This window comes from Mobula hypostoma, chromosome 2 (genome assembly GCF_963921235.1).
Source record: "Mobula hypostoma chromosome 2, sMobHyp1.1, whole genome shotgun sequence".
In the NCBI taxonomy this organism is placed as follows: Eukaryota; Metazoa; Chordata; class Chondrichthyes; order Myliobatiformes; family Myliobatidae; genus Mobula; species Mobula hypostoma.
In genome coordinates this window covers 183,185,833-183,202,740 of record NC_086098.1, presented here as the reverse complement: position 1 = coordinate 183,202,740, position 16,908 = coordinate 183,185,833, and the positions used below count along the sequence as shown (strand labels likewise).

The following is a 16,908-nucleotide window of genomic DNA, read 5'->3' as shown; positions in this document are numbered from 1 at the left end:
AAATGCGACTCTTTCTACACCACCAGTCCTGCCTGGTAACATAAGCCTGGCATGAACTCCTGTGCATGGGAGGCTTTACTTTGAAACTAAAAGAGAAAATTTAAGTAATTGCTGTCAAAGGGCTTCAAGAGATAAAACTTCAGTGTTTCCTGTGTTTCAGTGATGTGTGAAAATATGCAACACGTTTTAACTACTGTGTTGGGTCTCTGAGGATGGCACAGTGCAATGCTATCAATGAAGGCCAGGACTTTTAATCTCCCTCATTCCTCAAACAATATCTTGCTAGGGACCTTGCCAGCTAGGTCAGCAGGGATATGTTACCAACCAGTGAGTAAGTGAATTTGAAATGAGATCCCTAAATTTGAATAGTGCTTTAACAGTGAGAGGAGCCAACCCTATGGAATAAGACCATAAGATATAGGAGCAGAATTAGGCTATTTGGCCCAATGAGTCTCCTCCATCAGTTCGTCATGGCTGATCCATTTTCCTCTCAGCCCCAATCTCCTGCCTTCTCCACGTATCCCTTCATGTCATGACCAATCAAGAATCTATTAACCTCTGCCTTAAATATATGTAAAGCCCATAGCAACAAATTCCACAGGTTCATTACACTCTTACTAAAGAAATTTCTCCTCATCTCCACTCTAAAAGGACACTACTCTATTCTGAGACTGTGTCCTCTGGTCCAGGCTCTCCCACCATAGGAAACAGCCTGTCCACATGCACTCTGTTGAGGCCTTTTAATATCTGATCGGTTTCAATGAGATCACCCCTCAGTCTTCTGAATTCTGGTGAATAGAGGCCCAGGACCATCAAATGCTTTTCATTCATTCCTGACAAGCCACTCATTCTTGGAATCATTATCATGGACCTCCTTTGAACCCTTTCCAGTGATTTGGAACCCTCACCAAACTTCCTTGGAAGGAAGCGGATACAAATGCCATTGTACCTGTTAATCATGTGACCACTTGGCCATATTCTTGAAAAGAAACGTTATCCAATCATCCTTGTGATTTTAATAGTAACATACTGTAAAAACATGGCTTCAGAAAAAAAGTTTTTATCAGGTTTGGATACAATTTGTTATTCAGCAAATTCCTAAAGAAGATAACTCAATTGCAAACTTCAGTTATTGTACGGCTGTCGTATTTGTGCAAAATGGGTTTTTTTTTCGGGGAAGTTGGAGTTGCAGTTCCTTTCCCCATGCTGATCAACACCACTACCCACTAAACCACCCCAACACACCCCTCCACTGCCACTACTTCAACATTTCCTGTCAGTCACCTTGAGTACAGACACTCCTATAGCTAGTGTCACTTTATCTACAGTACTGTGTAAAAGTCTTAGGCGCATATAAATAGAGCTAGGGTGCCTAAGATTTTTGCACAGTACTGTAGTAATTTAATGTATGCACTGTACACACGCAAAAAACAGATTTCATGACATATCTGATAATCCTGATTCTGATATGGGTCTCTGTGGGCAGTGGGAAGAGGATAGGGAGAGGGGAATCATGGTTGGGGGAAGAGGGGAGGGAGTGGGACCCACTGGAGAGACATTCTATAATGATCAATAAACTAATTGCTTGCAATAAAATGATTTTGGTGTATCAGGGCTGGGTGTGTCTGCACCCGTGCTGCCCTCTGTCCCTGGCACTCCTCTGCCACCCGTCCCACACCCCTCCTGTGGTGCGCCACCCTCACCATTCCCAACATCCTTTGCTCCCGCCAGATTTAGAAACTCGCTCTCTGCTGCAAAAGTTTCGGGCACCTTAGCTATACATATGTGTATAGATAGAGGAACAGAGTACTGTACATATAATCTATGTATATAAGCTATCATCTGTATTTATATTATGCATTTTTTTATTATTGTGTTCTTTATCTTATTTTTTGTGTTGCATTGGATCTGGAGTAACAATTATTTCATTCTCCTTTACACTTGTGTGCTGGAAATGAATCTTGGTTGATGGGATAATGGGACAGGAATGGATATTGACGAGATTATTTCCCAGCAGACTAACTGGTATGTTAGAGGAAAATGGAGCTCTTGGTGTTGCTACCAGTAAGATGGTGACAAGTAAGTCAGAAATCAAAGGGAATTGGAATAAAGCTAAAGGACACGATGATAGCTGTAGACTTATTCAAAGAGGCAATAAAATGATGTTAATCTTTTTTGGGGTGGTGGGGGGGGGGTGGGAGGGAGTGTGCAATCATCCCAGCTAAAATTGCAGGCCTGTTTTTTCAAACAATCTTCCAACCCTGACACAACATCCACGTGGAAGTAATGGAAGTTGACTGTGAATGTTTGCACATTTTTCACGTTTCCCATCCTCTGCTTGTCGTCTACGCTGCAGTCTCTGATCTCGACAGACAGGAAAAGCCACTTCTCTGTTTGTCAGCAAAGTGATACTGATCTTGCTTGGTAGCCCCAAGCAATCACTTTCTTTCCTCCCCCCCCTCACCCCCCTCATCCCCCTCATCCCAAGGATTAATTTTCCATTAGCCAAAGAGTCGAATGCCTCTACTTCCTCATCGTCTTCTGGCAATGCCTTGATCTGTCTGCAGCCTCAGTGTTGTTAGCATACTTGATGCTTTCACATTTATGTGGTGAAAAAAGGATATGAACTTGTATACAGGGATAGGTGAGCAAAATTTAAACTTGATTATCTTTGGAGTGGAACATTCATTGAAAGGTCTTGATAGAGTGGGCATGGAAGGGATGTTTCCATGATGTGGGAGAGTTTAGGACCAGAGGGCACGGCCTTAGAATAGAAGGATGTCTCTTTAAAATGGAAATGAGGGGGAATTTCTTTAGCCAGAGGGTGATGAACCTGCAGAATTCATTGCCAAAAATGGCTGTGAAGGCCAAGTCATTGGGTGGTTGTGTTTAAAGTGGAGGCTGATATGTTCTTAATTAGTAAGGGTGTCAAAAGTTTCAGGGAGAAGGCAGGAAAATGGAGTTGCCACCTGTAAGGAGTTTGTATGTCTCCTCCCCCTGACCATGTGGGTTTCCTCTGGTTGCTCCGGTTTCCTCCCACAGTCCAAAGACTTGCCGGTTAGTAGACTAATTGGTCATTGTAAATTGCCTCGTGATTAGGGGAGGGTTAAATCAGGGGATTGCTGGGCGGGGTGGCTCAAAGGGCTGTATCTCAATAAATAAAATGATCGGATGACCGAGGAGACTCAATGGGCTGAATGGACTAATTCTGTTTCTATGTCTCGCAGTCAAATCAATAATATGCACTTGCAGACATTCTGTAGTACTTGGTCGTGGAGGGGATGCACAGCCGTGTTATAATCAGATGATGTTGAGAAATGGTCTGACTCCGTAGAGGCATTATAACCTCAGCTGAGAGATTTGCTGCATCTATGTTGGACCAGTGCTGGTGTGTGAGAGAAAACATGAAGCGGTCAGTTTTGAAGATGTTCAGTGCAATGATTTTGCTTTGGGGCTGAGAGCTGGAAGCCCAGCTGGGAATCTAGTGAATTGTGGTTTAGTGTTTATGAAGGGGACAGACATAGTGTTGCAGTTATACAAAGAAGTACTTTGTGTTACTTTGTTTACTTTGGGTCCCATTTTGCTGCAGAGTGCCCACTTTTCATGTATGAAAGTTATCAGTAAGGAAAGAATTCATAAGGAATATGGAATTTCCAAGGAATATATTGATTCCTTGGAAATGTATGCTTTCCCCATTGGCATTGGGTAATGGATAACTGGATGTGAATCCTCTGAGATATTCGATCTCCTTTTCCGGTACAATGGGCAGAGTGCCTGCAATATCCTGAATTGCCTGGTTGTTGAGGGGGAATCCTACCCTTGATAGATCTTTGAGGAAATTTATGTTTACAAGTCAATAGGTTATTCTCCCAACCTTGTTCTACCCAATTTCACATAGAGCAAACCTTCTCCAGATGGCATCGTTGATTACCTCTTTCAAAGTGGGGAATCTGGACTGATCTATATTTTCTCTCCTAGCAGGAGTGGCATTAACAAATTATCAGTGCCTCCCTGGTGCAAGTCGGTGAATAGTCTCGGTTTTGTAAGATTAACTTTCACAGCTGGCTGTGAAAGTACTTGCTCCTCAATTCAGCAAGTTGGGTCTGTCAACTCAAGGGTTAAAGGAATAAAAGTGAGAAACAGTCTTTGAATGTTCGTGGCCTTTTGGGAAAAAACATTGTGTCCATACTGCCAGGGCACAATAACAGCCCTTCATATTGAAACATCTGATTTTCACTTATGCTGGTTCCTAGTCATGTAGAGGGACTGTAGCTTGCTGTCTGTTCCAGTTCTTTTGATATCCACATTTGTGAATGTGGTTAGAAAAGAATGTTATAGCATGCTATTAAATTTCGAGCAATTAATGATCTTCAGATGTCAACTTAAATTCCCACCATGACCACTGAAATTTAAATTTAGTTAATTAAATAATAATCTTTCCTAATTAAATAAAGTAGGTTAAGTATGGTGATCAAGAGACAACCAAATTGTTTTAAACTCCATCAGATGCACTGGGCAGCGCAGTAGTGTAACACTTTGTGCAACCCTGTACAGCTCCAGCCATCACCGATTGGGATTGAATTCCCACTGCTGTCTGTACAGAGTTTGTATGTTCTCACATGACTGCAGGGGTTTCCTCTGGGTTTCTCCCACATTGCAAAGATGTATGGATAGGGTTAGTGAGTTTTTGGATGTGCTATGTTGCCACTGCAAGTGTGACATTTGCAAACTGCCCCCAGCACCTCTCAGACTGTGTTGGCCGTTGACACAAAATCAAATGTCATTTTGTTTTGATGTACCTTTGAATCAGGTTTAATATCAGTGTAAGTCATGAAATTTGTTAACTTTGTGGCAGCAATACATAATTGTAGAGAGAAAAAAAATAAATTGCAGTAATATATTAAATAGTGCAAAAAAGTCGTGAAGTAGTGTTCATGGGTTCATTGACAAATAAAACTTTTTTACATCTTTCATCGTTTAGAGAAGAATCTTTACGTGGCTTGACAAATATGTAACGCACTCGAGTTAGAGCTGACCCTTCCATTCCTTCTGGTATCAGCTAGCAGTATGCTCCTTTCTCAGGTAGTGCTGGTCAACCCATAAATGCTGACCTTGTCAGTGATTTCCACACCCCTTGAATGATTTTAAATATACGTGTTGTTTGTGGGTTTGGAGTAATGACTGTAGAGATTGAGGTTAAATACCCAATTTAGTTGTGGTGTTGAATGAACTGGATCTGTTTCAAAGCACATCACAGTGGGGGCTATTTTGTCATTGAGAACTCAATTGACCCCATTATCTCCTTTAGTGAAGGGATCCCACCACACCTGATATTTAAGCTACGCATGACTCTGCACTTTGTAATTAACTCTAAGTGCCCTTTGAATTAACCAATAACAGCTGAGTTGTAAAAAAAAGTCATTACTGCTCCCACCATTTCTCCTAGGGGAAGGTAGGCATAAGCATGAAATGTAACTCTGCTAGTTTCAAATCTTGATAAGGGTATTGAAAAGTGAAACACTTTTGAGTAATACTCAGATTGGTTCTTCCCAACCTTTTCAAATGGGAGCCCCACTTGTTCATGCTAGGTAAAATATGTGCTGCATATCATCTGATGATATGCTAGGATGATGATTTTAGTCACCTGAGGATACTTGGCATCCGCTATACCACTGAGGTACTGTAGCTAATAGTTTTTTTTCCTTTGTTAACTTAGTAAATGCTGGAATCCTCAGACCCCCTGTAATTTGTGATGATTATCTCCAGTGGCTATCACAGCCTGAGCTGGGAACCACTAATGTAAAAGGAAATACATCGTACTAACACCTATGTACAGTTGTCTGGAATACATCCCTATATTAAATGTATATATGCTATATAATTATATATTTATCAAATACACAACAGGTGCTGCACCACCAGGTTCTGCTCTAACCTCATCCTCCTGCCACCCTACCAGGGATAGGGTTCCTCTTGTCCTCACCTACCACCCCACCAGCCTTCGTGTCCAGCACATAATTCTCCAAAACTTCTGCCACCTCCTGGCACTTATTCTTGCAAGCAGAACAAGTGCTATACCTCCTCCCTCACAACCATTCAGGGCCCTAAGCAGTCCTTCCAGGCGAAGCGACACTTTACCTGTGAGTCTGTTGCAGTCATGCACTGTGTTCAGTGCTCCTGGTGTATACCGGTGAGACTGGATGTAGACTGGGAGACTGCTTCACCAAGCACCTACACTCTGCCTGCCAGAAAAAGCAGGATCTCCCATTGGACACACATTTTAATTCCACTTCCCATTCCCATTCTGATATGTCCCTCCAAGGCCTCCTCCATTGTCGTGATGAGGCCACACTTAGGTTGGAGGAACAACACCTTTATATTCTGTTTGGATAACCTCCAACCTGATGGCATGAACATCGATTTCTCAAATATCTGGTAATGCCCCCCAACCACCCCACTTTCTTCTCCATTTCCATTTCCCATTCCCATTCCTTTTTCCCTCTTTCACCTTACTTCCTGGCCCATCCATTGCCTTCCTCTGGTTCTCCTCCACCCTTTTCTTTCTTCCATGGCCTTCTGTCTCTTTCACCAATCAACTTCCCAGCTCATTACTTCATCCTTCTCCCTCCAGGTTTCATCTATCACTTTGTGTTTCTCTCTCCCCTTTCTCTCTTCTCTTGGCCCCCCCCCCCCCCCAAAACCACCTCAGCTTTTTTCCTCCGGTCCTGCTGAATGGTTTTGGCCCGTAATGTCAAATGATGCTGCCTGGTCTGCTGAGTTCCTCTAGCATTTTATGTGTTGCTTGGATTTCCAGTACCTTCGGATTTTCTCTTATTACAGTTACCTTCCTACAACCATCAGGCTTCTGAACTGGTGTGGATGCTTGCAATCACCACTGCTCTAAACTGATTCTACAATCTACACATTCACTTTCAAGAAATCTTTACAACTCGTGTTCTCAGTAATTTTTTATTTGCAGTTTGTCTTTTGCACATTAGTTGTTTGCCAGTCTTTGTTTATGTATAGTTCTTGCAAATTCTGCTGTATTTCTTTTATTCTGTAAATGCCTGCAAGAAAATGAATCTCAACATAGTACGTGGTAACACGGAACATAATTTGATAAATTTAGTTTAAACTTTGGATGTTAAATGTGATTCTACTTTAAAACTTAATTCCATTGATTTCAATGAATCCCAGTTTTGGAAGTAGAAAATGCAGTAGCCACCATGTATCACTACCAAAGAGGAAAGGATTTCTAAGCAGTGGAGAAGAAAGAAGCTTGTTCATTTCTGATGTACTGTGTCCAATGACATGGGCGATCATGGTCTTCGACCATGAATGTTCTTGGCAAATTTTTCTGTGGAACTGGTTTGCCATTGCCTTCGGGGCAGTGTCATAGAAACAGAAAACCTACAGCACACTACAGGCCCTTTGGCCCACAAAACTGTGCTGAACATGTCCTTACCTTAGAACTACCTAGGATTACACATTGCCCTCTATTTTTCTAAGCTGCATGTATCCATCCAGGAGTCTCTTAAAAGACCCTATTGTTTCTGCCTCCACCACCGCCACCAGCAGCCTATTCCACGCACTCAGCGCACTCTGCGTTTTTTAAAAAAACAACTATTACTTACCCCTGACATCTCCTCTGTAGCTACTTCAAAGCACCATAAAAAATGCCCTCTCGTGCTAGCCATTTCAGCCCTGGGAAAAAGCCTCTGACTATCCACACAATCAATGCCTCTCATTATCTTGTACACCTCTGTCAGGTCACCTCTCATCGTCTGTCGCTCCAAGGAGAAAAGGCAGAGTTCACTCAACCTATTCTCATAAGGCATGGTCCCCAATCCAGGCAACATCCTTGTAAATCTCCTCTGCACCCTTTCTGTGGTTTCCACTTCCTTCCTGTAGTGAGGCAACCAGAACTGAGCACAGTATTCCAAATGAGGTCTGACCAGGGTCCTATATAACTGCAACATTACCTCTCGGCTCTTAAACTCAATCCCATGATTGATGAAGGCTGATGCACCATACACCTTCTTAACCACAGAGTCAACCTGCGTAGCAGCTTTGAGCATCCTATGGACTCAGACTCCAAGATCCCTCTGATCCTCCACACTACCAAGAGTCTTGCCATTAATGCTATATTCTGCCATCGTACTTGACCTACCAAAATGAACCACCTCGCAGTTACCTGGGTTGAACTCCATCTGCCACTTCTCAACCCAGTTTTGCATCCTATCAATGTCCCGCTGTAACCTCTGACAGCCCACTCACTATCTACAGCACCCCCAACCTTTGTGTCATCAGCAAATTTACTAACCCATCACTCCACTTCCTCATCCAGGTCATTTATAAAAATCACAAAGAGTAGGGGTCCCAGGACAGATCCCTGAGGCACACCACTGGCTTCCATGCAGAATATGACCCATCTACAACCACTCTTTCCCTTCTGTGGGCAAGCCAGGTCTGGATCCACAAAGCAATGTTCCCTTGGATCCTATGCTTCCTTACTTTCTCAATAAGCCTTGCATGGGGTACCTTATGAAATGCCTTCCTAAAATCCATATACACTACATCTATGGCTCTACCTTCATCAGTGTGTTTAGTCACATCCTCAGAAAGTTCATTCAGGCTCTTAAGGCACGACCTGCCTTTGACAAAGCCATATTGACTATTCTTAATCATATTCTGCCTCTCCAAATGTTCATAAATCCTGCCTCTCAGGATCTTCTGCATCAACTTACCAACCACTGAAGTAAGACTCACTGGTCTATAATTTCCTGGGCTATCTCTATTCCCTTTCTTGAATAAGGGAACAACATCCTCAACCCTCCAATCCTCTGGAACCTCTCCCGTCCTCATTGATGATGCAAAGATCATTGCCAGAGGCTCAGCAATCTCCTCTCTCGCTTCCCACAGTAGCCTGGCGTACATCCTGTCCAGTCCCGGTGACTTATCCAACTTGATGCTTTCCAAAAGCTCCAGCACATCCTTTTCCTTAATATCTACACGCTCAAGCTTTTCAGTCCGCTACAAGTCATCCCTACAATTGCCAAGATCCTTTTCCGTAGTGAATACTGAAGCAAAGTATTCATTAAGTACCTCTGCCATCTCCTCCAGTTTCATACACACTTTTCCACTGTCACACCAGATTGGTCCTATTCTCTCACGTCTTATCCTCTTGCTCTTCACATACTTGTAGATTGCCTTGGGATCTTCTGTGATCCTGTCCGCCAAGGCCTTTTCCTGGCCCCTTCTGACTGCTAATTTCTTTCTTAAGCTCCTTCTGCTAGCCTTGTAATCTTCTAGATCTCTATCATCACCCTAGTTTTTTGAACTTTTAGTAAGCTCTTCTTCTTGACTAGATTTACAACAGCCTTTGTACACCACAGTTCCTGTACCCTACCATCCTTTCCCTGTGTCATTGGAACGTATCTACGCAGAACTCCACGCAAATATCCCTGAACGTTTGCCATATTTCTTCCGTACGTTTTCCTGAGAACATCTGTTCCCAATTTATGCTTCCAAGTTCCTGCCTGATAGCCTCATATTTCCTCTTACTCCAATTAAACGATTCCCTAACTTGTCTGTTCCTATCCCTCTCCAATTCTGTGGTGAAGGAGATAGAATTGTGATCACTATCACCCCTGCCATTATCAATACACTTCAGAGACTGTCTGGCAAAAGTGGTGACATAACCGGAACTTGTGACATGCATCTGCCAGCCATACACCACCAGCTCTCAGGGCTTCACATGACCCTGGTCAAGTGGCTAAGCAGGTGACCTTTAGGCTAGTGGAGGGAAGGAGCATGTTACACCTCCTTTGGTAGAGGCATGTCTCCATCCCGCCGCTTAACAAAAGCATACTTTGCAAATACTGTCGATATAAGCAGGGAATATCCGAGCAATGGCTCTGTATAGACTAAACAGGCTAAATTCAGTTCCAATTTGGCAATCTCCATTTTGACACGTCCATAGGTGATGCTGTGGGAGATTGGCTGGTAATCTTTTGCTAGTTACAATTGATAGTTGATGCTAGATATTGAAGATGATCTTTCAGGAGCAAAAATCATAATGATACCCAGTTATTTCAAAGGAAACGTTGACAAGTAGGATTGAAACTTGAAACATGAGTTTGCAAATTTGGTGGTAATGTTACTGTTGTAATGGCTTAGACTAACAATTCAGAGGTTTGTACTACCTCCCCCCCCCCATGACAACTGTTGTATTTAAATTCTAGAGTAAATAAAAAGAACACCAATAATTACCATGAAAAACAAGTTTATTAGCATCCTGGGTCCAGGGGAGAACCTTTGCTTTTACCAGTCTGTCCAATGCATCAGTCCAGCTTGTAGCAGAATAGTTGTCTCAACTGCCCTGTGCAGTGACCTTCAATTGCAAGGCAATGAGGAATGCTGATTAACGATGTTGCTAATATTTTATGAATGTTTTTTAATATAAACTACGTAATGCGTTTTTGCTGATATTACAAGATGTTCTTCTTTTAACCAGGGCCAATATTGCGATATTTGCAAGGCAGGGAGTAACAAAGCACATCCAAGCACCAATGCTATTGATGGGACAGAACGCTGGTGGCAGAGTCCTCCTCTCTCGCGTGACCTGGAGTACAATGAAGTCAACGTTACTCTTGATCTGGGCCAGGTAAGCTGCATAGTGAGTTCATCCGGTAGTTGACTGGGTCAGAAAGGATGCAGGCTTTGTCCTGGTCACTGCTGAGTTATCTTGCGTTGTGAGTAGGGGACCTATGGGCAGGCGTCCGCTGCCCAGAGTTTGGCAGTTGTCACGGTTCTGGCTTCTGATTGCATCTCTTGAGCCATTACACATGCATGAAGAAGTAGATCAAACTTTTATGTGATGCATTCGTTGTTCAGCTTAGGAGGGTGGCAATGTTGTAGTTCATTTCTGAATTCAAGCCTGCTTTGAGTGTATCTGAAATTTCCCTGATGTGGCAACTGACTTAAAGTATAATTCTCTTTGATGAAATGGTCACAGACAGGAATAGGTTTATTCTCGTTTCTGTTGTAAGTAAAACTAGTACTCAGTCTAAGGGTTTTTTTTCCCAAAGAAACAGTTTGCTCGTTGTATAACGAATGCTGGAAAGCTAGAGGAATTCAGCAGGTCCAGCAGTATCTATAGAGAGGAATAAACAGTTGACATTTCAGAAAAGATGTTTTGGAGTTCAGATCAACACTCTCAAAATGCTGGAGGAACTCAGTAGATCAAACAGCATCTATGGAGAGGAATCAATGGTTTGGCTGAGACATTGACTTTTTTCCTCTCCATAGATGCTGCCCGACTTGCTGAGTTCCACCAGCATTTTGTCTGTTACCTTTTGTTTAGTTCAATAGAGGTAACCTACAGGAATGTTGCACATCCAGTAACATGATTTTTTTTTTATTATGTGCAATCGTGAACAATAGCCAGATCAGAAATGCTGATCAAGTCGACTAGTTCCCAGTGAGAACTCTGATAGGCCAATCAGATGGTTCACTGCTGCTCAGCGATAGAACACAAAAAAAATCATATGTACAATTAAGAAACATTAAAAAATAGCAGAAATACTGGAGTCGTGATGATCATGATGAGGTCTGCTGGAGAGAGACATTTATACACATGCTGTCCTCCATAATTCAAAAAGATTAAAAGGATAAGATTGCAGGGTGACAAAACGTGGCAGGAGCACTTGGAACTAAAAACTAATCCCTACCGGGAGAAAACAGCACCTGTTCTTTCCGTACTGTTCTCCAGCGGTTTAAGGACTAAGTCCAGCTGGAACATAACTCACAAGTGCTCTTGAAAGTCAGGTATTAACCCTACCTACCGACAACCAAGCACTGCCATCCTTGTCCTCTTCATGATAGCTTATGGAGAAGCATGTGACTTCCCTCCTGAGATGATAGGTGTTTGCGCACTCGAGTCTTGAAGGCTTGGACTCCATCGTCGCAGATGTTTCCAACCACAGCAGCTGGAAGGCTGTTCCAAGTTCTGATAGTAAAGGAAGCTTCTATCCAGTGTGTAGGTTCTCGCATCAGGCACAGAAACAGCATGAGCAGGCACAGATAAACTCGATCATGTGGCGCTCTGTCTCTCATAAGATGAATGCTGCAGGGCTGTGGCTGGTGTGCATTTTGTATAAGACAGTAGCTGCAGCAACCTGTCGTCTGTGGTGTAAGCTACTGATGGCTAGCTTCTCATGAGCTGTGGCTTCATCTACACAATCAAGCTGGCTAAGGACACTCTGTGAGGCATTCATCCATGATGAGCAGGCATACTCCATGATACTTCGTACCTGGGCTTTGTAAACCGTGGCTCTGCCCTCTTTGTCTAGTTTGGATGCTACTTGCCGCAGAGCTCCAAGCCTTTGTCCAGCCTTGTTTGAAATAGTGGAAATGTTTCTGACATTTAGCTTGTGGTAAGTAGTAACTCAAACCTTGCACCAGATGTTTTTGCTAGACATAATTTTGCTTACATTATCCCCTCATTATAATAGATCTACATATTTCATTAAGTTGCATATTTTATCTCTGTGATCAAGTCTCTGATATGATGAAGGGCCTTGGGGCCCAAAACATTGACTGCTTATTCCTCTCCATAGATGTAGCCTGATCTGCTGAGTTTCTCTAGCATTTTGAGTGTGTGTTGATCTGTTCTCCAAGACATCTTTTCTGTGTGTTTATTTTGGCATGTCAGTCAGTTTCATCATGGAGCTGAATTGCGATGTCAGACTGTTGCTCTGTTGGCTCTGGCCAAATTCCACTGTTAACTGTAGCACTGATTTGTCGCTACTTTATCTTTTGACTTAGATATTTCCACAGTTTCTGAGCAGCGCTGATGGCACTTTCAATCTGAAGCAATATACTGAATGTGGTTTATCTGGTGTGTGTGGTTCACAGGGATGGATGTGTTCCACAGTGGGATAGGACAAGAATGTGTGTGTCCATCTGCAAAAGTGTTTTGCACATTAAAATAAAAATTAGCTTTATTTGTCACGTACTGTAAAACATCAAATACAATGAAATCGATACAGTGAAGTTGGTGAATGGTGATATACTCAGTGGCCACTTTAGGTACACCCGCTTGTTAATGCAAATATCTCATCAGCCAATCATGTGGCAGCAACTCAATGCATAAAAAACATGTAGACTTGGTCAAGAAGTTCAGTTGTTGAGACTAAACATCACAGTGAGGAAGAAATATGATCTAAGTGGCTTGGAATGATTGTTGCTGCCAGACTGAGTGGTTTGAATATCTCAAAACTGCTGATCTCCTGGGATTTTCATTCACAACAGTCTCTAGAGATCATAGAGAGAATGGTGCAAAGAAAACCAAATGAAAAACATCCAGTGAGAGGCAGTTCTGTGGGTGAAAATGCCTTGTTAATGAGAGAGGTCAGAGGAGAATGGCCAGACTGGTTCACACTGACAGTAACTCAAATGACCACTTGTGACAACAGTGGTGTGCAGAAGAGCATCTCTGAATGCACAACACATCAAACCTTGAAGTACATGGGCTACAGCAGCAGAAGACCTCACTGGGTTCTACTCCCGTGGCCATTCGATTAGATACACTCCTGTACCTAATAAAGTGCCCACTGACTATAGACTCATTGGCAATGCCAAAAATGGAATACTCCTAATACTGGTTGTATTTAACTGTCTGTTTACTATAAGAGACCACTGGACGATTATTAATTGAAGCAGCCCTCGACTGTCAAGACCCTTGAGATTAATTATATTCATTTAGAGTCAGGACAAAATGTTTGATTTCATTGATATATTGAGATGGAGCACTTCTGGTCCTTTGAGCCACGCCTCCCAGCAACCCCCTGATTTAATCCTAGCCTAGTCACAGGACAATTTACAATGACCAATTAACCTACCATCTGGAAGGCCTTTGGACTGTGGGAGGAAACCGGAGCACCCAGAGGAAACCCACAGGCCATAGGGAGAACGTACAAGCTCCTTGCAGGCAGAAGTGGGGATTGAACTCAGGTCGCTGTTACCATAAAGCATTGTGCTAACCATTGTGCTACCATGCCACCCTATGACGGTTGAGCAATTGCAACTCTGAGGAAGAGCTGATCTCAGTTAAAGCTATTTACTTTTTATTTGCACAGTTTGTCGTCTTTTACACACTGGTTGTCAGTATTTGTTCATGTGTAGCTTTTCGATTCTATTTCTTTGTTCTACTGTAAATGCCTGCAAGAAAATGAGTCTCAATGTAATATATGGTGACATTTCTGTACTTTGCTAATACATTTTCTTTGAACTTTGAGAACTCCAAAGGTTTATAAGCTCTAGAGGGAGAAAAAAATTATTTTCTCAGCCATCTTATCCGCAATCAGTGATCTCTGGTTCTCAATTCCAGTCAGGGAAAACAGCCTTCCGGGCACTATTCCATGTAGCCCTCTCGGAATCTTGTATGTTTCTGTTGGATTGGATTCTTTTCTTCCGCCCCTGAAAATACAAGTGCGTTCTGCACAATCTCTTCATGAAGAACAGACCATAGAAAAAATAGTGAACTTTTGCTGCATTGCTTCCAAGCACACAGAATACAGAGACCCAAACTACAAGCTTTTTTATAGAAGTGGTTTGTATCTTTAAGATGCAAGGTACTGCAGGTGCTGGAAATCTAGAGCAATACATACAATGTGCTGGAGGAGCTCAGCAGGTCAGGCAGTGACTGAAGAGGAATAAATATGAAGAGTCTCAGCCTGAAACTTTGACTCTTTATTCCCATTCATAGATACTGCCTGACCTGCTGATTCCTCCAGCACATTGTGTGTATTGTATCATTAAGATCTGTCCTGTTTGCACTGACTGACTACTACACTGGAAAATTAAGAGGAGATTCTAAAAGAAATAAACTGCCTCTGACAGAACTAAAATGCTGGTGCCTGAGAGACAATCGCTTAATATCCATTGGCCGAGCATCAGCTTGGGTCTGTGTGAACTGCTGTGCAGTATTACCTGAGCAAATCCTTTAGTGCCAGCATATCAAAAAAAAAAGTCCATAAAATGTCAAGCAATCAGAACCAATGTGGAATGTGTTCTTTCTGCCAGTAAATTTAACATGATTCCTGAGAATGAACATGAGATTCTGCATGTGCTTGAAATCCAGAGTAACACATGCAAAACACTGGTGGAACTCAGTAGGACAGGCAGCATTTATGTAAGGGAATAAAGAGACAACATTTCCACCTATCACCTCCCAGCTTCTCACTTCATATCTCTTTTTCCTCCCCCCAAACCTGGCTTCACCTTCCAGCTTGTTCTCCTTCCCCTCACTCCAGCTTCTAGTTCTGCCATCTTCCCCCTTTCCAGTACCGAAGAAAGATCTCAGCCTGATATGTAGACTGTATGTTCTTTTCCATAGATGCTGCCTGACCTGCTGAGTTCCTCTGGCATTTTGTATGTGTTGTCCTGAATAAGGAGTCCATCTACGAATGGATGGTTGACATGAAAGAAGAATGATTTTAATATTTCCGAGGATAGCTCACCTCAAAAGCTGAGAGTGTCAAAGCCTTCAGTGTGGCCCATCCCCCAACACCTCAGCGTGGCCTAACCCAGATCTCGAACAGAGCATTCTGACATCGATTTTGTCTGATTTGCTTATAAAGTACGAATTTTTAAAAAATGTTTTGTTGCTGATGTCATTAAATTGATCAGTGTGTTGCCAGGGTGAAAGGCATCTTTGAGGTCAGTGTTCCTTTAGTACAACGTCCAGCCTCTAACTGTGGGGTCCTGGAACTCAGGATGTTGTGCAACAGTTGAAGGTAGGGGCTGATTGTTTCCATGGACAAGAAGCTGAAGAGCATAACTGCGGTTTACCTTTTTAATGTGTCTGGTGTCTGGCACTGAAGCAGCCTTGTATAATTACTCCATGCATTGCTAGCATTCTTTGAATGCCAGCCAAAGTAATCCATTTAGAAAGTTAAATTCAGAGCCTCTGGACAACTTAAAAGGACTCCTGCTCTTTCAGTCTAATGGACAATTTGTCAATCCACCATACTGGAAAGCTGATCAGAAGTGAAGCATTATTTAGTGCTTAGTATTTCAGGAGGCTTTGCTTGGAATTGTTGAGTAATTGAAATTCAGTTATCAGTGCATGGAATGCAATCAGTTCTGTTGATCATTTACACTGTCTAAGCTGTCATTGCCTATTCAGAGAACTTTTTAATTCTTGCTTATCTTTTCATGAATGCCCAAAGGCAGTTAATATGAGCATGTGAATTAGGAGTGGGATTGGGCTTCTTGGCCTGCTGGTCCTGCTCCACCATTCAATAAAAGTGTCCCTGTTGTGATTGTAACCTCTTGTCCACATTCTGGCCTGCTGTGGTAACCTTTCACCCCTTTGTTTATCAGAAATATCTACCGTTCCCTTAATAACATTCGAGGACATTGCTTTCTTTGGGAACTTAAGTTCCAAAGGTTCTCTGCCTCCCCCCTTCCCTCCCCAAGAAAGAGAATTTTAACTCGTTGCTTTTTTTTTTGAGCAGATTTTTAAAGCAGTAGTTCTGATTCTCCTGCAAAAGGTAACATTGTGTTCACATCCACTCTGCCACAATTCCTCATGATCTTGGGCTTCAGCAAGACGCAGGATGCGAGGGGAGCTCAGCAAGGCAGGCAGCATCTATGGAGGGGAATAAATAGTCGACATTTCAATGTTCGAAGTATGCATTAGGGTTATTATCAAGGTATGCATTATATGCCACCATATACTATCCTGAGGTTCATTTTCTTGCAGGCATTTACAGTAAAACAAAAGAAATACAGTAGATCCAGTGGAAAAACTACACAAAGACTGACAAAAACTAATGTGCAAAAGAAGGCAAACTGTGAGAATACAGAAGAATTCAATAAATAAGTAAATTATTTCAGGCC

The 16,908-nt window shown here is 42.4% G+C and overlaps 1 protein-coding gene across 1 annotated transcript in view; it reads left to right on the top strand.

The window, feature by feature from the left end:
* lama5 (laminin, alpha 5) overlaps positions 1 to 16,908 on the top strand; it is a 377,869-nt gene that overhangs the window by 2,472 nt on the left and 358,489 nt on the right. Inside the window, exon 2 of the mRNA XM_063041218.1 lies at positions 10,517 to 10,666. Coding sequence (XP_062897288.1) covers positions 10,517 to 10,666 — 150 coding nt within the window. The remainder of the gene's footprint in view (positions 1 to 10,516; positions 10,667 to 16,908) is intronic.